Source organism: Centruroides vittatus, unplaced genomic scaffold, assembly GCF_030686945.1.
Source record: "Centruroides vittatus isolate TY-2023 unplaced genomic scaffold, ASM3068694v2 contig_459, whole genome shotgun sequence".
Classification (NCBI taxonomy): Eukaryota; Metazoa; Arthropoda; class Arachnida; order Scorpiones; family Buthidae; genus Centruroides; species Centruroides vittatus.
In genome coordinates, this window is record NW_027122255.1 from 2,517,598 (window position 1) to 2,541,970 (window position 24,373).

The 24,373-nt window shown below is 27.3% G+C and overlaps 1 protein-coding gene across 1 annotated transcript in view; it reads right to left on the reverse strand.

The window, feature by feature from the left end:
* Positions 1 to 17,332, reverse strand: part of LOC136977469 (sodium- and chloride-dependent GABA transporter 2-like) — an 87,753-nt gene extending 70,421 nt beyond the window's left edge. Inside the window, exon 1 of the mRNA XM_067272963.1 lies at positions 16,968 to 17,332. Within this exon, the coding sequence (XP_067129064.1) occupies positions 16,968 to 17,193 (226 nt within the window). The 5' untranslated portion in view covers positions 17,194 to 17,332. The remainder of the gene's footprint in view (positions 1 to 16,967) is intronic.
* Between the last annotated feature and the right edge of the window lie 7,041 nt (positions 17,333 to 24,373).

Genomic DNA, 24,373 nt, shown 5'->3' on the forward strand with positions numbered 1-24,373 from the left:
GTTTAAATCTAAGAATCACTTAACAGTCATCGTTTACACTATGTTTACAGCGAATACAATTTACTTTGAAGGTTTTATATGATTTTGACTTACTATTTATACTATACTTAAAATGTATTATTAAACTAAAACCGTTCCATAGTTGGGCGTCTTCTCTTGATAATAATACAACCTGAAATTTTAATATAACTACATTGATACCCGAAAAAAATAAATAAATAAAGATCTAAAACTTCATTTGTAAATTAATACAGTATAAGTACATATATACCGTATAACTACGAATATCATAACTCGTAATATTAATATAAACATTAAAATATGATTTACTATGATAAAATATAAATCTTAATGAAATTGATAAATCAACTTTGACTTATAAGTCAGTCTACAAAACTCTTAAATTGATTATTATTTAACATTAAATAAATATAAATAAGATATTTTTTGTAATTTTTCAGAAAAAGTTTTTCTCTAGAGAAAAAGTTTTTCTCTATTTTGTTTCTTTTTTAAATTTTATTACTAAAACCATATTATTTACCCTAAAAACCGAAATCATAACTTTACATAAAATACAAGTAACCCATGATATATGCATATATGCGGCTTTGATCAGTGCGGATTTTGGTTAATGCGGGTCTGTTCTGAGGGATATTTAACGTAAACTTGATAGAGTTTAAATCGAACAACGCTAAAGCTATTTCCTCCCCACTCATCGTTAGTTAGTAGGAAAATGTGAATATTGGTTCTCCTAGTGCAATTCGGATAGTTCAATTCCTATTTCCACATTTAGTGTAACTTTTTCAAACATTTCTGTTTTAATTCTTTATTTTTTACAGAAAATTCTAGGAAGAAAAAGAACTGCAGGCGACTCTTGAGAAATATTTGCTTGATTTTTACTTTCCCGACTTTGTTATATATAACAGAGGAAAAGCATTGCGATCGATAAAAAATTACCCCCCCCCCAGATTTTTACATTTTTGAACTTAGGACACCTTGAAACGTCGAGAAATGCAAAAATATTCGGGGGGGGGTTTCTGTATGTATGGATGTTTGTGTACGGAGGAAACGATTTTGTTCACCCTCTTTGAAGTTTAATAACCCTGTGCTATTTGTCGAAAATTTTTGATCTTTTGCGGGGTAGTTTCTGTATTAGGGAGATTGATTCTATTAAATTTTGGTGGTTAAAGGTCGAGGGGGTGGGGAAATAAAGGAGGTCGTGTGTCATATATCTCGAATAGCAATGACGATTTTACTTGTTATTCGCATTTACAATTTTTTTTTTTTTTTTATTATAAAACTTATTCCTACCCTCAAAATTAAGCTTTTTGCTATTTTATAATAATTAAAAAGTAAAAAAAGTTTTAAATAAAATATCATAACAGATGGCGCTACACGCAGTTTTAAACGTTGCCGGGAAAGTTAAGGCATGTCCAGGAATAGATCGACTACTACTTTTGGTCGAATTATGTTAAACTCCCAGTAATAAAAAGTCTCTCTATTTATTTGACTAGCAGGATGGAGGCATTCCAATAGAGAGATTACTTAATACAAAGTTACCAGCGAGCACAAAATATGTTTTTAGGGTTTTCGAGATTCTGACCTCCTGTTTGCGAAATTTGACTGGTTGGCCGATCACCGTCTTCTATTCGTTTTTGAATGATACGTTAAAATTAGCATTGGGGGGGAATTGGTTGTCTTAAATTACCTTCTCGTGTAGGCGAAATCAACGACTATTCTCTGTTAAAAAAATATGAATTCCTATCTACTTGACCGATGAGATTCCTCCATTCCCTACCATCCAAGCATTGCAATAAACATGGTAGGTTAAAATAACCAAATCCTTAATATGGTTTTCATTTTAATGTTTGCTGTTCTTACCTTTTGTCTGGGCAGCTCCGGGTAAGTTATAATTGCTAGTTCTTTAATAAACGTGTCTTCATTGGACTGCAATTTGAAAAACTTGTAGACCTAAATTTCCATTGTCGTTTGTCCGTCTTTCCTTAATCTCGAGAAAAGAGTTAGACAGATGAAAGAAGAGTCCGGATATGAAAGCCTTACGGGTAGGAGGCCCCGATTAACTATATATGAACTTCCGATGCAAATCGGAAGTCACGTTATTTCAATTCAAAACTTTTCTCGAGAAAGGAGTTAGCTAGATGACTGGCACGACTCTATTGTTAAAGGAAAAATATGATGTACAGAGGCAAGTCACTACTAATTTGAGGTGGAGAGCATATATTTTAAATTAAAAATATGATTAAAAATTTCAGCTCGGCATTGTGACCGTGTCACAATAAATAATTGCTCATTACATTTATATTCGCTTGAGCAGAGGAAAATTTTAAAAACCTAAGTTCTTTATTAAAAGTTTAGGAACTTAATAACTTTTAATGTTTGTAAGTTTTTTTATAATGAAAACTTTGGAATGAGCTACGATTTTGGTATATTGAAATTAAATTTAATACTACATCTAAATGTAGTACTCGTACAAAAATATAGTACTTTAAGAGTTATATCGAAATTGATTAAATTTCTTACAGTAATGTAAGAAATTTAATCAATTACAGTAAATACATTAACATTTTTTATTACAGAAAACCATTGTTATTTAAAAATCAATTGAAAAATTATCGTAAGATACCACTTTTACAAATTATATATAACATTAAAAAAACAAGTTTAATACTGGCTGAAGTTGTAAGAAATTAAGGTTATACAGTCTGATTGCAAGATTGACTTGGTTTTGTAATGCGTGAAGTCAGTATAAAAGTGCCATAGAGCCGACCTAATTTACTCTATTATGGGAGGGCCTGATTTGCATTGGTCTCAGTTAGTACGATGACAAAAGATGCTGCTATTTGAATAACGTATAATTCGAATCCTAATTCCTTGTGCCAGGAAGATCCTTACTACATGACTACTTGGCTAACAATAGTAGAATACATACATTTATACAGTACATCAACGTACTTATTTTAATTGAAAATAACGAACATTAATAAATAAACGTAACAACAGATCAACATCAGTCGCTACATTTATGTATTGAAATTTGCAGATAACACGAGTAAATTTTGATTTTTATATATAACAGTCAGTAATTTTATTAATAAAATTTACTAACAGTTGGTGATCTACAAAACAATTAGTTGCTGAAAAGTCAGGCTGCATCCAAGAGAAAAGTGAAAACTAACATTACTTGTTTTTCTTGTATTTGTTTGCTTACAAATAACTATTTTTAAGCATGAAGTATCTAATCAAATGAAAATAGTAGTGTGTTCAATTCACGTCACAATCGGGTTCAGGATCTAATGTAATCTGATACACTATTCAGTCACTTAATATGATTATGACAAATATATATTATATGTAGAAACCATTAACTGAAATATAACTTAATGAATTAATAGTAGTTTAATAGTTTGTTGAAAACTGTTGAAAAATTCAAATACAATTATACTTCCAGGCTAATAATCGAGTTTCTCAAAAATAATTAATGATTAAGCAAATGATGAATTGTGCTATCATTTTGGTTGATTTACTAGACCTAATCTTTCTAACACGCTTACTTAAACTTGTTTTTTTTCGAATATTAAAATTAATTTATCTATCTTTACGAAGGAAAGAAACAATTTGTGGCTCACACATAAGAATATAAACATCGGATGCTTCAGAAAAAAGGAGAAAAATCATTCGGAAAATGTGCATTAACTAATGCAAAAATATTAAAATACCGTAAAAAATATCCTTTAGAAATGATATAATTTAAAAAATTGCTTTATGCAAGTTTACATATTTTCACGTAAAAGAATACAGATTCATCGGCAACGATCCGTTCAAAGCGCATACATTAAGTGATCGAAAAAACGATTTAAAAAGTATGGATGCCCAATGAATAATAATATCTTATTCTAATATTATCTTATTATTAATGAATCTTATTGTAAATTCATTCATTCAATTTTAATTATAATTTTTATTAATTGAATCATGACATTCTTTATTAAAAATTATATTATAATTATTATTACTCTTCATTGTTCTCCAGAGGCCCTTTTAGCTGAGCGCTCCATCCAACTAAATAATCTGATAAATTGACATGTCAAAATAATGATTCATATAAAATGTAATGTTCTGTTCCCAACTAAAAAAAAAAAAAAAAAAAAAAAAATAATGTAGAAACAAAAATCAGAAATATTTCCCGTCTCATAGAAAGGATGTAGAAAATCGAATTTCAAAAATATTTTAAATTTTGCTGTTGTAAACAAAAACGAGAAGTCAATAACCAACAGAAAACGAGAACGATTGTATTGCTCAATATGATAGATATAAATAAAAAAATGTTGTTGCTTACAAGGAATCGTAAACATGCGACTATATTAGAAAGGATTTTGATTTCTACCAATATTTAACTTACAAAAAGATGCACAAAAGGTTAGGAATCATAAATCCGTCATACGTAAAAAAGTACAAAGGTGATATATAACCCGAGAATACACTCAGATAACTCGGTCCTCGATTTACGACTACTAGCACTTACGATGACAAAAACAAGTATAATAAAAAATTTTTTTAAATCTAAACAACCGATTGTACTCGCTAATGGCATAGTGCAATTATTAAATGTTACATGTAATATTTTAATGGGTGCAATAAACACGTTATGCAATACATAGCAATAACTAGTAGATTAATTCATGTTTCCTTATAATTTGGATTCGCATCGCTTCGAAAAACCGAAAACGGAAATATCTGCAGAGCTGCTGGCTCCATTCTAATTTTATAATAATGTAAAAAGACATTATTTATAAATAAAATAAATAAAAATTAACAATAAAAATAAAATTAATTTCATACAAAGATTAAAATACTCCTACAGCATGATTTTTAGTCTCTTTAAACCTGGTTAACTACCTACGTTTCCATGAATATTAATAAAAATACTAATTAAGTAAACATTAAATGTCGGTTTGAAGTTCAATACACCTAAACACATTGTTGCATTACATTATGATGCGTAAGCACAGTAACTGATTATAGCCTAATATGTAAGTTTATGCACGCATTTGAAACTACAGTAGAGCGTCGAAAAGTGGAACGTCGGTAAGTGGAATGGCCGGAAAGTGGAACGATTTTTAGTCGGACTGTGTCGTGCTGAATCGAATGTTTTTGATACTAAATTTACTTCTAAAGTATAATTTTCATGTTTTTTATATTCTTTAATATATTTATTTTGTTTGTACAAAATGCAGAAATAATTTTTAACGATACGATAGCCTCGATGATTATTATAAAAATTTTCGTTAGGCTTAAAATCGACGAAAATTCAACACGAAGCGACACGCAACGGAGAAAAATTCAACAGGAAGCGATACGCAACGGAGAAAAATTTGAACATCGGACAGGTTAATGTATTTTTTTCGTTCAAAGTCGGAAACTGGAACAAATCATTAACTGGAAGGACCCCAGTCCCCAATTGGTTCCACTTATCGACGCTCTACTGTATACCCAATTAACATCATTATTTTACAACGGAATTTAGTCCTAAATTTGGAACTACATGCAATTGTACACGCTCTACTGTATACCCAATTAACATCATTATTTTACAACGGAATTTCGTCCTAAATTTGGAACTACATGCAATTTGCTATTATCTATACTAATTTCATTTGTAATTCTAACGTAATTTCAATGGTACAAAAGTAGACGGTATTCTAGACATTCCACATTTTCAGAAAACAGAATTTTGTATTTACTAAACTATGCTTTAAAGTTAAGCCGGAAAACAACATTAGCCTATTTAGTTATTTTAAGAAAAAGTTAATAAACATGTGAATGAAGATATCAAATCTATGAATATGAAGAATAAAAAAACAATTTGTGTGAGGAAAGTATAGAGCAGTATAAAAACATAAAATATAAACTTAAAGTGACCATTCCAAATATTTTGAAGTGGGATTAGGCCAAAATGGAAGATAGAAAACAGGAAAAAACAAGGAAAGAATATAAAAAAAACCTCTGACTTTTTTTTATATCCTTTCTTCCCCGTGGGCACTAAGAAACCCTTTTTATCAAACCTACCGTGGATTCGGCCCAATACTATTTTCAGCATTTTTCTTACGCTCAACTTCTGATAATTGCATATTTCGAAAAAATGTTTTAGATAATAGTTTATTTTTTATGGAATCATAATATCCAATAAAAAATATGAGTTCCCATTTAAGAAAATGAAGTTGACCACCAATTTTCACCAATTATAGTGCATCTATGATGAAACCGAAACTCCTCAGCTTGTGCCTTCTTGAAGTATAACATGTTTAGTTCAATGATATTTCTGTAGGATGCGTATTTTTTCGAGTTATTCCATGGATCGATTAAAATGGACCACCCAGTATGTGTGTGTTGTGTGTGTGTGTGTGTGTGTGTGTGTGTGTGTGTGTGTGTGTGTGTACTGTAAAGAGAGGAGGGTTGTATTTACAAATAACAGTGTTTTGTAAAATTTAGCTTTTGTTTTTCTTTTGGTCCATCCACTACTTCTTTATTCTAACCGGTTAGTAAAAAATTTATGGAGAGAACACTGCTATTATTAATGTTTTATAACGAATCGATTCACACTACTTTATGATTAATAAGTACTGTATGAGTCACGACTACTAACGGCTAAGCAGGCATTGATAAATTGCTACAGAACTAACAATGAATTACGCTGCATGTAGAAGTAACGAGCTGTTAAAGTAAAATCTATTATTAGAGGCATAATATATTGTTAGTTGTAATTCTAACAGTTTTTCTTCACGCTTGTAAATTTATGGATTGCGAACTTGATTTTAAAATGTACTCAGAATTAATCAATAGATTTTCATATATATTATCGACATATAAAGTGACTTATTATCTTAAATTTCCTACGAAGTGTAATCTGAGTAAGTCGGATGAAAGATCATACAATAAGAGATTTGCAAACTTCGGCAAAGAATTCGGATACGGAATGATCCTCACATGGTGTGGATTAGTTTGAATCTGGATCCCTCACGACATAAAAAGTTTCTGATATTAATTTCTACCTAAAAGCGGTAAGTATCATGAAAAAATATTTTGTATTAAGCTATTTTCTCAAATATATATTCTACCGGTTACATGCACACTTACAAAAATATAAAATAAAGTAAAAAATAAATAGAAAACGTGACATAAAACAAATGAATGAAAACGGATATATAAACACTTGGACCGATTACGTAAAGTCACTTTCATCACTTTTATTACAAAATTTATGTTTCGTTGAGTATTTTTCGACAATAATTATATCTTAGGAAAGCAAGAACTTTTCATTAACTTATAGAAAGTGTTAAAAGGAGAAAAAATTAACTGCTTAAAAGTCTATTATATATCAAATGTATATTTTTACAATGCTTTATTATTAGTAATATATTAATAGTAATATACCTCAGCACATTTCAATACTTTTTTGATATAGTTCCAGATCCGATTAAAATATCTAAATTTTTCTTAATCAAATTACATAATAGCATTAGATAAGTAATTAAAAGAAACAATAATTTTCATTTAAGTTTCTCTTACATTTGTCATTTCTTTCATAAGTGCATTTTTAAAAAATAAATGTTTTTTGATTTGTATTATAATTTTTCTGCTTATCATTTGTTCAATAGCTGAGAAATTTGCTTTTGTTAAAAAATTCCATTGACAAAGTAATTTATGAAATTATTGTGTTTATGTTTTCTTGTAAAAGTACTAAATAAATTTATTTTGGATTTTTGAAATTATTCTTATATCAACGTTAATGCTTCAATTTATGGTTTGAGTCAGTATATACATATTTGCATATTTTACATCAATTGAAATTAAGAGTTTGTATAATATTTAAGATTTTTCATTAAAAATTTAATAAATTCTTACAGTTATTTGAAATTATATACTTGATTAATTTTCTTGTGATTTAATTAACTCTGATTTCCACAAAAACAATCGTAAGAAATGAGAACCTATTTATTTCCAAAAACAAATGAACTAAACCATAAAAAATTTTTTATATAAAAAGAAATCTGATACGTTTCCAAATTTCGATCCTTTTCATTAATAAGTTAACAATTTTACATATGTAATAAAATATTAGAAAATTGGAATTTCAAAATACATTTGTATATTTAAAAATTTCATGAATGTTCTTGTATTTTGATAAAATATAATATTACAATGTGATAAGTTTATATGTTCATATTTGATAATTTCAGAATACTGTGTATATTATGAATGTCTCTTAATAAAATTAGAAAAAAAATTGTGAAATTATCGTGAAATTTACAAAAGCGTTACGTTGAAAATTTCGTAATAAATTTGTGTATAAAAAAACTACTTTTAACTGAACTGAACAAAAAATATAAATCGATATAAAAAACCAGAAAACCAAAGTACCCTGATTGACACAATATTGTTTACTGTTAATAATTTTACTGTTGAAATCTTGATGCATTTCAATTAGATACGGGCGAATATCACTTTTCTCTAATTCGAGTACAGTATTAACCAGATGTCAAATATTCGAGTACTTAGTGAACTTAACTACCTTATTAAACTTATTCATCAGTTAATAATTTACAAAACAATTTACTAAATTTTAAGAAATGAAACTTCAGACTTTTAATTTTGACTTTAAGTTTCAAAGTAGATTTAATCTTATCTCAACTATAATAGATTAACAAATAATTCTTCTTGTTCTCACCTACTGCAGATATTTATTTAAGAAAAAAGAATTAGAAAACGTTCAGGATGTAGTCTACTTCTTTACTTATCACAAATTAAATCAGAGGTGATGAAGAGTGTTGTTTGTACGCAGTGGCGGATAAAACAGGATACCATTGATACAAATAAAATTAAAATTTATTTGTTCTAACTTCAAAAATTTGTTTTTGAAAACATTTATGGTACATATGGTTTATCGGACTATCCATAATATAATCTTCGTACGCGTGTTAACAAAAAAGTACTGTACTTATTAATTATTTAAATATTTTTAATTCTTGAGTTAGCTCTTTTTGAGTACTTCTATTGACCTTCTACTGTGGCTGTAAATATAGCGCTTGTCTTATCATTTCAATGTTTGTCTCTACTTTTTGCCAGGATAGTGCCGTGTACCAGTATATAGGCTAGTTAATAAAAAAATATATTTTTATATAATATTGTTAATGTTTCGTGATGTAATAATTTTCCTGTCACTTACTCATACGTTGTTTATTGCAATTTTTATACTTAAATTTTTCATAAGGTGAAAGGTAGTCTATATGGAAAAATTTTAATATAATTGTATTATATATATATAATATATCATATTATACATATCCACAAACAGTATATTTTCAAACTTATTTAAATATTTACATTTTTGTAATTTAGATAGTCCTGACATCCTCAGCATATCTTATGCAGATATTTAGTTACGAAACTCAATATCAAATGTACAGTATTGTATATCGTTTTTACACATTTAATACTTAAAATTAGAATGTATTGCTTTATATTTCCTTTATGTTTAATTCTTTCTGCCATGCAAAAACTAAGAAGGCTCCTTTTTCATGCCTATCATGAATTCGTGCAGGCTTAGAATGGGGTGCCGATTAGTGAGGGTACGGGACGCGATATATTCAAACAAGTTCATATAGAGTGGTAAGATAATGTATTAATCACCTCGACCATTCGTGAGTGAAGCATGAACCAAGTTATGGTTCACTGTATAGTAGTAGGATGCAATTCCAATTCTGTGATACACAATGACTTCCTGGAAGACGAAAATAAAACAAAAAGCATAGCAATGGGTTAAATATAAAACATATTAACAACACAACAAAATGCTCATTACGAACTAATTTGATAAATGTTGATTCACAGTAACAGAAATGTTCAAAATAGTCATATTCTTTCGGTAATGTTAACTATTCTGTATGAAAACAGTTAAACTTTAAGTTATCAAATAGGTTTTAGGTATAATTCTTGCGCTTTTTTGTCCATGTATATGTTTATATAATTATTAAATCGGCTATGAAACCAATATATTTGGATTTAACCATTTATTTAAAGTATTCTAAAACAATAGTAGGTTATAGCCTACTATAACTTTTTAACCTATTGAATGTCTAAACTTGGATATAATATACATTTGCATTTTAAAATGTAATTCTAAATTCTGTTTCTCTGTGGAATTTATGGTTTGATTCATTTAAGTTTAACCACGTTTTTAAACGTGTTGAGAAAAATTTGTAACTTTTTTTTATTATATTTGTTTGTGGAGCATCACTTATAAATAACATTAATTTCTATACCATATAGCAGCTTCGATTAACATAAATCAAATATAAATATCTTTAGTATCTTTGTTTAGAACAGTGGCAACCAAACTATGGTCCCCGAGCAAAATCCGGCCTGCGAATTAATTTGGAACATCACTTATAAATAACAGAAAAAGACCTACTTGTATATTTCAAATATACAAAATGTTTGTGGCCTTCCCACTTACGACTTATTTGCAATTTGCCCCCCCATCAAAAAGTTTCGGCACCACTGGTTTAGAAGATGCCGAAATAGTTTTACAATTCCTATAAAACTAGATATTAATTTACATAAACTATCTACACAGAAAATCTAATTAATGTTGTTATTAAATATGACTGCCAGATATTTTACCTTATCATTAAATTGAATCTCTATATAATTTATTTTATAATATATTTAACTGAATGCCTATCAAAATAACAAATACGTTATTTCGATTAGCATAAGTTTTCCCGTATGTTTTCTTAATATATAATGCTTTATGTTAACTAATTTATGTATATTCGGATAATAGTTTATCATATGTAAGAACTGACTTTCTATAATATGTGGTAAAATATTCACTTACTGTACGTAAAGTCGATGTTTTTTTCATTTATTCCGTTATAATCATTAGTAAATAACAATTATTTTTTTCAACTTTTTTAATATTTCATTTTTATCGATAATTTAATTGAACTTATTCATACTATTATATCAATAGTATTCTGTTAATTGGATATTTTTGCTTACTATTGTAAATATTTGTAGTATTTCTTTTGTCTTTACCTCAGGAATACGCGTAGAAATAACTTCATACGAAATATTCATTACATTTTATTTAATAATTTAGGACTTATTTTTAATTCTGAATAAATTAATTTTTCATCGTCCACGAAACCAACAGCAACATGGTGACCGAGCAGTTTCGATCATGTGACGTGACAACAGTTAAAAAAATCACTATAAAATTTTCAATAATTAAAGTTCCTTAGTCCAAGATATCTGTAAAAATTATTTATAGAATTCAGTCAAAATATGTAATTAAAAAGAAAAAAAAACTTGAATGAGAAAAGACTTCTTCAGAATAGAAAGGTCAAGATTCAAACTTAGAAATAGAAATGCTAAAACTTCAAACTTAGACTCTGAATAAACTGAACTTTTTTACGATGAATGCGCATAATAAACAAAATTCAAAGCAGTTGATATAACGTTCTAGACGATTCCAATAAACAGGTCTGTAACATTCTAGAAAAATAAATCTCTTACACATTGTTACTTTAATTTAAAAAAAAAAAAATACATAGAAAATATTCTAATTAATAAATTAATTATTCGAATATTCCTTCAAAAATAAACTAATTACACACTCCTCATATTTATAATTTCTAATAAATCGATTTTATGCTGGTATATTGAGTAGGTAACATTGTTAATAAAAAAAAACAAAATATAAGCCTTAGTAGGCCTATATAATACACATATCCATGGAAAATTAATATAAATTTGAACATATTTAATATTAATTTAAGTTAATATTGACTGACTCATAAGTAGATGGGAGCAGAAAAAATAAGATATAGGCCTAAGTTGGAAATAGATAACGAATTGAAACAAGTACAAAGTAATGAAATGACTGCTTTGTCCAGAAACTTTTAGTTTTGATTTTGTTCCAAATTTTCTGCGGAGAAAAAATTATCTAGACCTAAATTTCGTCAATAAAACGGCATTAAAGATGAACTATATACCTTCTATGCCTAATTGTCTATTGTTAACAATTGTGAGAAGAATCTAGCCATCATTTTAAAAAATCACTAAACTTATACATTTATATCTTTTCATACTTTGACGAAATTATGTTCAAATATAAAACTAGGAAGAAAATTTTGAGTGGTAAAAAGCGAGGGTGGAAATCTATAAATAATTCTTGAATGTGATTACGCTGGTATTCGCTGACTACATATAAACGCATTTAGTGCCAACTTTCTTTTTTTCCTTTAATGATTCCTATCTAAAGCGAAATTATTGCTAGAAATTCTAAAAATAAAATCAAATATGTCGTCCTACCTGCCTAGGTATTTCTGTGTAAGTTAATACAAATGTTTTAAGTGCATAGTTTAATCCTATCGACTTGCAGATTCATCATAATGTCAACTAGCATAAAATTCTAACCTTTGCGCTACTAAACTATTTAGATTTGTAGATACAGACCTACATTTAAATCTATAATTAGATAAAATTCTGACTTGAAAGAATGAACATTCATAGATCGGCTAGAAGACTTAATTCTTGAAGAGGTTTTTGCTTTAATTAACTGAAACTTTAATTAAAAATGTCAATATCGTAATTACATCAATATTATAATTAACGACATTCCTATCAGTTGAGACATGTCTGAAGTGAAATTTTAAAAATTAAAAAATAAAAATTTGATAAGACAGGAAACGGGAAAATATTAGTTTAATACAGAATTCAAGGGCAATTTTTGTTCATTACGTTATACAATTTGAATGAAATAATATTTGATTACTGTTAAAGGAAAAATTTATTTTCAATTTTAATTAAAATAGACTAGCTTTTAATTCTATGAAAAGAAGAAAGAAAAATAATAATAAAATACACTTAAAATATAATAATAATCAGAGATCATAAATAACGAGAAATTTCATATTACATAAATAAAGTTTCCTTTTTTTAAACTTGTTTAGAAGAAATGAGAAGTGACTATTGGAGCTTATCCAATTTGATGTAATTATTTTTAAGATTTTTTTTACAATCACAATTTAATATATTAATATCATATTCTTGTTTTAATAAATTACATTCGTATTATAATTATAATAAATTAATGTTTCGCATGATTATTTCATTCGAATGAGTTTCTGATGTAAACACTCGGAAAACAGAAATAAAATAGATACGACTATCTCAATTTCTTCATTAACACAGAAGTTTAACGAACTGGAATTACTTGTTATCTAGATTGTCGTTAAACAGGGAAATGGTTCAGATTAAAATACACAAATCTAGACTTTATCGTGTTTTCACTTCGATGAGATAATACTTTTCCGTATAGATATGGCATTTAATTTTAAAAAAGTTTGTGTGGATATTTCCGATTTGGTTGAAATTTACCTCTTCAGATTTCTCACGCCACAGGTCAGATCGAGTAAACATCTTCCGCTTATAACGTCCGACCCGTGACCCGTTCGACACTGTGACATCCAGCCCATCACAAAAGAGGAGGATGTGACGCAAATGAACAGAGAAATGCTTTCCGTTCTGTGATGTAATGACGCACTTACCCTTTTTCATAATTGTCAACAAGAGAGTATTAGAGCATTTGCCAAGTTCTAATGCCAGTAGCTTCCATAATTATCCACAATTCGCTTATTACGTTAGAAATTATTGTATGCTTTTAATTAAATTGAAATTAAGAACCTTAAAATTAAAATGAAATTAAAATAATAAAAATTAATTAAAATCAAGAATCTTAAATGTTATCAAACTATATTATAAATACAGTTTGATAACATTTGAGGAAAAAAAAATCAAAGAGAAAAGATATTTATTGACAGACATGTTACTCGACTTAATATCCTTTCATTAAAACACTCTTGCTTCAAGAAATATTTATTATATTGATTGTTTAAACTTAAATAACTTCAAAGATCAAGTGCAAGGCCGTCTGTAGTTGGTTGCAATCTAAACTACGTAGGTAAGAATTTTCTTTTATTTATTTAAATTTCGAAACGTTTTGAATTCCTCGGTAAGTTCATATAATTACAAAACGTATTGTAAAATTAGTAAAAATAATTTGTATGTGATTCCTAGAGAAATAAACAAAACATTCTTTCAGAAAAAATGACCGATATTTGTTTATATTTGCAAACGAAGCGGCTCGGTTAAACAAAACAATTCGATTTGAACCAATCACATTATACAAACGAAAAATTATCTGGAAAATTTTATTTTATTTATTTAAATTCATATTTTATACGTTTGAATATGAATTTAAATAAATAAAATTGTTAGCACAGATGTTTCGTATGGGCTAACTACTTTTATATGAATCAAAGACGATTTTGAATGAAAATTTTTTCAGTAAATTAATAAAAAGAGTTTCAAGTTTTTCATTGAGTGTTATCCAGAAAATTTCTAGAAACGACGCGTCATGACAACGCAAACTTTGCAATAAAATAGAGTTATCGCATATCCTTTACTGCCAAGTTAGGCAGGTGCCACTGATTAAACGTGGATAAGGGAAAGTTATTTTAAAGTGTTTACACTTATAATTAAATGACATACATTTTCATTACGACGGTAATCGGTGTGGCAACCGAAAGATCGGATTCTGTTTCGATTCCAGCTTAGTAAATATTACTATGGATTTAGTGTTTCATGAAAATAAAATGTGAAGAGAGTGTATGGATAAGAGCCAAACTTTTGATGCGCGAAACTTTCGTATAAGTTGCGGTTTTAAGAGGAAGTGCAATCTCCTGAAATATGTCAAAGACAAATATAAATAAAGCGGAGATGTTAACATTCCACTTCTCTATTTGTGAAACTCAGATAAAATACTCGAATAACCGAATAAATTTTTTAAGTTGACGTTTACTATCTTTCCAGCCATTAATAACAGGCAAAATTTCTCCTCCTCCAATCGACTAGTAATAGAGGATATTTATAACATTTATCTAATTATTTTTGTATATATTTTCAAATTAGTTCGAAAAATATACAAATGATTAAAAAAAAAGAGAGAGAAGAAAAAGCGTAAAAAGAAACCAACTTTTTGTTTTCATATGATTCGTAGTTTAAATTACAATCGCAAAAAAATTTAATTTTTAATTAAAAAAAACATTTTTATGATCAAAAATTCGAATTAAAAATTATATTTTAGATATTAAAACAGGAAAATTGCTGAATATTAATTAACCGTGTTTGGCAGTCGATATGAATTATTTAACTGTATGAATAAACATTCTGCTGAAAAAATTAAATTGAATATTGTAAATAAAAATGCAATTCATTATGACAATCATTTTTTTACATAATTTAAATTATTTCTATTAAAATCATTCCAATATATTATTTTAAATCTATTTATTTAAAATAATATTTGCACGACAACCAACGAAACAAAATTTTTATTTATTTATTTCGAACTCACTACATAGCTTAAAATTCTATTAATGTAAATAATACACGCTTCATAATGCGGCAGACATTATTATAAAATTATCTATATAAATTTTATTTCGAAAAACATATTTATATAATAATTCTTTATTGTTTCCGGCATCGCCTTATTTAGTTAATACACTAGGTATATCGCATTAACATTCGCATAAACTAGAACGTGGTCGACATCTGGCGACGGAAACGAATCTTAAAAAAAGAAAAAAAAATTAAATTTCTGAGTTGAGTTAAAAATCTTTAATGCTTTCATATATATATTTTTTCCCCCTGCTTTTTCTCCTTTCTTTCTATCGATCAATTGAAATGTGTTGTATAGATTTCATGTTATAGACAGAATAGTTGATTATGAATAAGAAAATGAATAGAATACTCAAATTTCCTAATAAAAAAAATCCATTACTAAAAGTAATTAAAACATAATTACATATGGCTACTATATAATATGTAAAATTAAGATAACGATCAAAGAAAAAAAATATATTCCTTACGAAACATATTATATAAACAGATCAATGTTGCTATAAAAAAAACAAGATAAAAAACTAGCTAAAAAAAATTTCTTCGTACAGGTAACTACTTACCGTTAAATGACATAGAACAGAGAGACAAAGAAATTACAATAGAGTGATTACAAAACAATTATCAATCACTGCGTGACATTAATTATTAATTTAAATATAATTTTTATTGTTTTTTTTTAAATTCTAAGATAAAATTCATTATATTATAATATATATATATATATATATTAAAATTTATAATAAACACGTTACGCACTCTGATATTTTCGAATAAAATAAATAGAAACAATGTTTTTAATGACCTGCTATTATTTATAATTAATTATATTAATAAATACGCAAAAAATAATTCCAGAAAACACTTAAAATTTCATTTCGATTTAAAGGAATTTTCCGTTTGGCACTAGCGATTTAAAAATACTTCAATTTTCTTTAAAAAGATCTGTTTTTTGACAACGAAAATAAAAGTAGATGCAGCAGAGGGAGGATGTCATCCTCAACAGAGGAGTTGATGCGATTGGTTAAAGAGGCGTCACGTGATATCAGCGGCGCATTACACAAAAAAAATGAAATGCGTTAAGAAGCATAATGTTAATTACAACTAAATTATTTTTTTTAGAATATAAAGAATATTTCAGAAAATTAAAGAAAACAGCCGAAAATATAGTTAAAATTTCGGGAAATTGTGTTTTAGTGTCTCGAGAATTTCGAGACTGCGCGAGAAGATAGAAATATCGATCGATGACAAGGATTTGTCTTTCTGGAAAACCCGGGAGTAATTATTATTGATTTAATCGATTAGGAATTTTTACGGACGATTTTTTTCACCTCGAATCGAAGAGAAAAGTTAATATTTTAAATTAAATCAGAGATAAAAGTAAAAGTGATATTTCAGAATATAAAACCGGTTCTCACCTCCTCCATTTTTATAGCAGAGATAAGGAAACCTCCAAACGTTACCCAAACCGATGCAGAATCCCATACAGGATAATATAAATTCCAGCTTGTTACCCCATTTTTCTCTTTCACGAAATTTTTCTTTCTTTCTCTGTACAATGACTTCATCCTGAACATTGATCTCTGTACATTGTCCATTCGTCAGCCGTTTTAATTGCATATCTTTCTCCTCTTCGTTCGACATTATTATCCTTGAATTTTCCTTTTCGTCAAGCTGTACAGTGGAGATTCTATAATTAGATGCGGTTTTATCTTTGCCAAAATGGCGGCTGCAAAAATATATAACCTTTGCAGCGTGACGTCTGCTCTGAACTGAGAGGGCGTGGTGGTCGACTTCTATATATTTCAAAATATAACCAATAGCGAATCGTTTCTTTACATCTGACGTCACGATTTAACCAATCGTATGTGCTTTATTATAGATGATGTAATCGAAAGACCAATAGAAAGAAATGACTTCGGTGACATCATTTTTAATGTCATTGGATGTGGCTCTCCTTGTAAAGATGAGGAATAAATCCTGAATCTCCACTTGTCATCTCTTATCCACAGTAAAAGCGAATAAAAGAAAATATTTTATTTAAATAAACCACGCGCATCTGATTTTTTTCTTAAAAAACACTTAATCGGATTATTTCGATTAAATAATGTCGAAAATATCAAATGCTTAATTTAAAATGTCGCCTTAGTTCCTCAATCTAGTCAGATGTAATTCTTTCTTTCGGTGAAGCGGTTACCAGGGTAACGTAAAATCTGATGTTATCGTACCTGTAAGTCTTCAGAGATTTCGAATTACAATAAAAATAATTTATCTGAGAACAAGAGAGCATAAATTATTACTTCTTCAATTAATTAATGAATGAATATTGGCAGAAACACTCATTCTACTTGTGCAATCAATGTACAGCATTTATCGACCGTCTGAAACCTTGCCCTAGCGGAAGATTCTCGAATTAAAACCGAGATTGATGATTCTGTGTCAATTTTGAATGATATTCTTTCATATTTAGAAGTATATGTCCCCCCTTAATTTTTGTTAAATATATGTTAATAATTTACTTTAAAAATAATAACGATAATAATTTTTTATTAACTTCCGATAATATTATGTAACAAATCGAATTAATTTCACAATTGTTTTATTAACGTGAATCTCTTCTATTTATAATTTAAACAACAAATGTGAATTAAAATTGCATTTTAAAATGTTATTTTATATTATTACATGCCTATTTTTTGTGTGTTTAAAACTCAGGCTTTATAATTATAATGGATGCATTCAATGTCAGCTGCACTCTTCATTCCTTTTGTATTTTATTATGAAACTGGTTTTTTATAACAAAATTTTTCCACGGATCGAATATATTTTTGTATATTTAAATTATTTCTTTGAAAAATTATTATTAAAAGAATAAATTTACCTCAAAGCTATAGTTTGACGACGATAATTAAAATGAAAATTAAATAAATCAAAACTAGACTAGGCTATATAATACATTCCACGAAGAATTGGAAATGTGCCCAGTTTAAACATTATCTAACAAATACGTGTATGCATTTAAAATAATAATAATAATAATTTTATGTTTTCAAATCAATAAAAATAAATAAATAATTTTTGTCAATATTTTATCTATTGATTAAAACCGTACATGTAATTGGTGTTAAATGTCTGAAAAGACAACTGCATAATGTAATCTTCTTTTAATCAGATGTATCGATTGCTTTGTTTCTTCATGATCTGTTTTTTAATATATAAGAAAGTAATAACTGTAGTGATTTATAAATTATACTTTTAACTTTGGCATTCGCAGCTTTTTTTTTTTTTTTTTAAAAAAAAAAAGCAGATGATCGTGAGACTATGCTCTGTTGTCCTAAAGGTCATCGAAGGGTCGACAGTCCTCCTTGTCCAATCAAGTAGCTCCTACTTCTGCAGTCTCGTACATGATTTATAGTCAGGTTTAAGGAGAACATCGACAGGTTATAGCAAACAAGCTTCTGACCTAACACACCAAGTTTGACGTCATTGAAGAAGATCGATAGCGACATACCGAACTTTTTTTTTATTTATAAGTATATAATATTAAATTAATTATTAAATTTTTTCGATTTTAAATACGTGTTTTTTTAACTATGAAAGTAAACTATGCAAGCTATTTCCAGCACGAGACTGCGAGGTTTTGTACATCTACGTTCCAGTAATTGAACGTGTGGAGCATAGGATTCGATCCTGACCTTTCTCGTTGCTATGGCTACTGGAGTACGGAATTGTCCCATAATGCTTGGCGTTTCCCCCGCAATCCATCTTCGTCTATTGTATTAATGTAGTCTTGTTGCAGGAAAAAAGAACACGAAATAGGACTATTCAGGTAATCTGATGTCGGGAATTCTTCTGAACAGAAAAATATTTCAAAAATCCACATCCTTAAAGAGATCATAGAAGCTTATTTTACTCTCCTATCTTCGCATGAGCAACATATAATTCTAAGATTAAAGAAATGTATTTTGTATTTTACATAAAATATGTCAAATTTACAGAATATAGAATCGAGTTCAAAAATATAGGTTATAATAATTTCTGTACTATGGAATATCAAAATTTATTCTAAAATTATTTATCTAAATAACAAGGTTAGAATAGGATTTTCATACAATTAGCTTAAGCGCATTATATTAATATATTCCTGCTATTTACATATTTTAATTATCATAAATTGAATCATACGATTATATTATAACTGTATAAATTACTATGCATAAGCAATTCGGATTCATAAGCAATTTGCTAATTCAATATTTTAGAACTATTTGCATAACAATGTTTTGAGTTTTTCACCGTTAGATTTTTTTAAAAATAAAATTGAAAAATTCAAATAAAACGTAGAATTTCCAAAGTAAACAAACCTTTCAAAGAAAGCAGATTTTTCTTTTTTTTAAGTTTGGATACCAAAATAACTTGTTTGTCGCAGACAATTTTTTATCGCTCAGCATCGACACTGTTCTCTTAAATCACCGATGATTTCTGTTTACAACAAACTTCAGTGCCGTTCAATTGCCAAGAGCACGGTGTCAATGAATGATACTTCAGAAAGTATTAAATATATTTACATTCCTGTAAATAACTATATTACTGTAAATATGTATATGATACAATAATTCATTTGTAAAGGTGTGAACTTTTCTTAATAATAACTTACGAACTGCAATTAAATGTATTCGGCATTTTGTAATTTTATGCCAACACAAATTAAAAATTACAGAAAATTATATAAGTTACTAACATAAAACAATGGGAATTATATTAGTAAAAATTAATGCACTAATAATAATATTTCTAGTAAAAGAAAGCTTAATATATAATGTTTCTATCAAATTAATTTCTTTTTACTTCAAATATCTTAATTTTCCTTCGTAAAAAAATACATTTTATATCCTATATTTAATTAAAATTAATATAAAATTTTAATTTAACATTTATTTATTGTTTGTTCGTTAACTCCCTTTAATAATATTGAACTTAATAACTGGTTACCAAATTAATTTTAAAAAATCATCCGTAAATTTTCATTAATTCTGAAACATTTCGGAATTAACTAATTCATTGTAGATATAACTGACATGGAATCAAATTACTTAATTTATTAAATCAATAAAATGCACGAATCGGTTGATGATAAATGCAACACTAAATTCTATTTAAATGAAACATTTATTATAAAATTTTTGATAAAGAATGATGCGGTAAGAAAAGGCGGGTAAATTCATCTACTTAAATACGATAAATCGAATTTACAAATAAAAATGCATTTAAAGACAAAAGAAAATAAAATATTTTTTATATATTAACCTAAATTTCATTCTATTGAAATTTTTTTTTTATTGTTTTTCGCATAAAAATAAATTCTGTTTCAAAAATAGAAAAAAAAGTACCTTAAAGCCGACACGTGCAGCAGTAATAAAATTCTGCACTTGGAATTACTATAAGAAAATAAAAAATATTACAATATCTTAGAACAGCATACATCATTAAAGAACAATTTCATCATATGTTGCATGTGATAACGTGAAATGTTGCGTATTAATAAGTTGTAAAGCCATCTCTGACATTGGTCAATTTTCACTAATTGGCAGAATGCATTTGCCATTTTTTGATTTGTAACATAAATTTTTAAATAAAATTGTCTTTCAATAATGCAGACTTTTGCTGTGATATTGTAATAACATTTTTTACTATTTTTACTGTCATTCTACGTGCAGAATCTGATTACTATTACACGTTGGCTTTGAGGTGAGTCGACTTTTTTTTGCAACAGTATATTTTTAACCGTTTCGAAAAGAATCAAACTCTTGGCAAAGACTCAAAAACTTTGAATAAATTAGTAACATTCTGTCAGAATGTCTGATTATTGACCCTCTTCTACTAAATTTCATTAAATATAGTAAAAGGAATTCAAAACTTATTCAGATATTTAAGCACGATTATACTCACATAATTGGTTTTTTCACATTGTTTCTATAGAAAATGATAAAAATCTTTAATAAAATGCAAGTAGTATATGTCATAGAAATATATACATATTCATGGGCGTCCGCAGAAAATTTTCCAGTGGGAGACAAAGCTTGGGGAGAAATAATTATATTAATAAATTTTTATTTAATTTTAGGGAGTGTTTTACAAGTAGAATAGTGTTAGCATACAGTATTGCATCAATACAAAAAGACAGACAAAACGTCCCCTGGTCGAGAGTGTAAAGTTGTACAGTATATCTCAACCACTTTTGTCATTATATGTGAAATTTTTTCTCGATTCAGGGAGGCAAGTGTCCCGTTTGACCCCTCTGCGGATGTCTCCGTACTGTACTGTGCATATTTATCACTGTATCGTATGTAGAAAGAAAGCGTGAGCTCTCCACATGAAAAACGCACAAATGATCCAAACTGTAATGTGAAAGCTCATCGAGATTATTTTTTTGCATAGATATAAATTATTTTAAGATTTCTGTTGATTGCTTAAGAAGTTACTTAATCAAAGTGTTACGAGATTTTACTCGATAAAATTCTTTATCGGATATGTTAATCTAAATAAATTTATTTGTAACAAAAATAAATATTTTGCGTTGATTTATGTTTATTTAAATAATTAAATAAATAGTAGCGATGCAAATCTGCAAATAAGATACGATAATATTTGTTTACAATGAAAACGAAATTTTTACAGTTTTAGTCGAAATTATATTTAAATTTTTTATTAGTTGATATAATTATCTTTCTTAAACTCTAAACCTTCAATGCAATATGCAAGTGTTTATTATAAACCATTAAAAATTATCGATTCGAATAACATTTTTAATAATTTAATTTGTTAATACCGACTTAATAAAGTCTGTTAAAAAAAAACTTAGAGCATGTACAGTACAGTCCAGTACAATAAATAAATTGATTTCTAAATCGATATCGGGTCCTTGAAATTTTATAGGATAGGTTACACGAGGACCACAAAATCAGTTTTTACGCATAAAACATGTCATGAAAGCGATATAAATTAAAATTGATATGATAAGTGAAAAAAAACTCCCTCCGTAGTTACCTGGTTAATTTTATTAAAATATTTTTATACTTTTAGAAGAAATAATACAAAATTTGTGACTTATTTTTGAGTCTAATATCACCTTCCTCAGGTCCTGATGACTAATATATTTCGACCTTTATTCTATTTATAGATAACTAAATTTTTAATAATATTAATAATTTAATATTACTGAATAGCTGCAATACAGCTAATAAATCATTGAACAATAAAAAAAAGTTTTATTTTTGTATATTAAATTTTTAATTTATGATTTCTTATGTTAACTGAATTTATATCGTATTTTTATTAAAATTTTATATTTATTATTTATTTATTTGTTTTATTTATAATACTGTAACCTATATTACATATAAAATGTTATAACTTAATACATAATAATTTTAAAAAATAGATTCGAGAAAGTGTATTTTTCAGAATTTCGTATTAGCTTCTATCTTTTTCTAAATATGGCTGACGATTAAATTTACCATCGATCAATACTTTTGATTTAAAAGAAAAATAAAATATTTTGCTGCCGATAGACATAATAACAAAATTCGATTTTGTTTTCTAATTATAAGATCCTAAACTGAAATTAATTTAATATCGTTTATATTAAAAATATATTTACAACTATTTTTAAAAAGTGACGAAATTTAGTAAATATTGTTGGAAAATTATTTTTATAAAATTTATTCTAAGCAAAAATGATCGCTCTGAACTTTAATCTATATTATGCATGTCTGGAAAGATACCATCAATATTTGACGTTAATAGAAATGCCATTAAATATTTAAGACGTGAATGTGATTGGTATTTTAATGTTATTAACTTGAAATATAGCAAGTTTTCATTACTACTTCAAAATTTATGAGTATGTTCATCTTTATGAGTATCTTTATAACAGTAACAAAAATAATGCAAAGTATTATAAATACACAAAGCAAAAATTGTTTCGGATTATATTTTTAGCTTATGGAAATATGTATGATAAAGCATTATTTAAATGTGTTTATTGATCCACACATTTTACTTGTTCACTTGAGAAAATTTTACATTAAATAATGCTTCGTCATACTACGTTAATTAAAACAATTTTTATTCAAAAAAGTTTCAAAATATTTGTATTGCTTTTATTACCGTTATATGCGTATATGTAATATATCCACATAACAGTAAAAAAATACAATAAATGTAATATAATATATATATATATATATATGATTTATTCATCAAAAAACGAAAATGAATTTCTCTCCGACATTGCAAATTTACTTAATGCTTTTCTGTATATTTTCCACGTCATTACAAAACTGTTATTTACCTACTTTTGCGTGTATAAACAGTTCTTTATAAGATTTCAACTATGTCACTTGCTTGCATTGGTAGGCCTTGAAATGATGTTTTGCTAAAGGTCATGAATTGCATTGACTTTTACGACAACTAGACTCGGCGCGTGATCATACTGCCCCGGGGTTTCTAACGCAACTACTCGATCGTGAAATTATTGACCACGTCTATCACGCTATGTAGAATCTGTTAGTTGCATCGCTTAATCTCTCTCGTTACTGATTCGCATGAGTGAAATACGAATGTTTTGAAATTCTTTCGCTTTTAATTTATAATATAAAATCATATATAGAAAATAAATATTTAATATTTTATTTATCAATTTTTTTAAAAAGTTACCATAAATTAAATATTCGTATATTTAAATATCATTAATTAACATTAAGTATTTGAAAAAAAGTGATATCGCATATTTATCTAACCAGTGAAGAATCTGTTTATATTA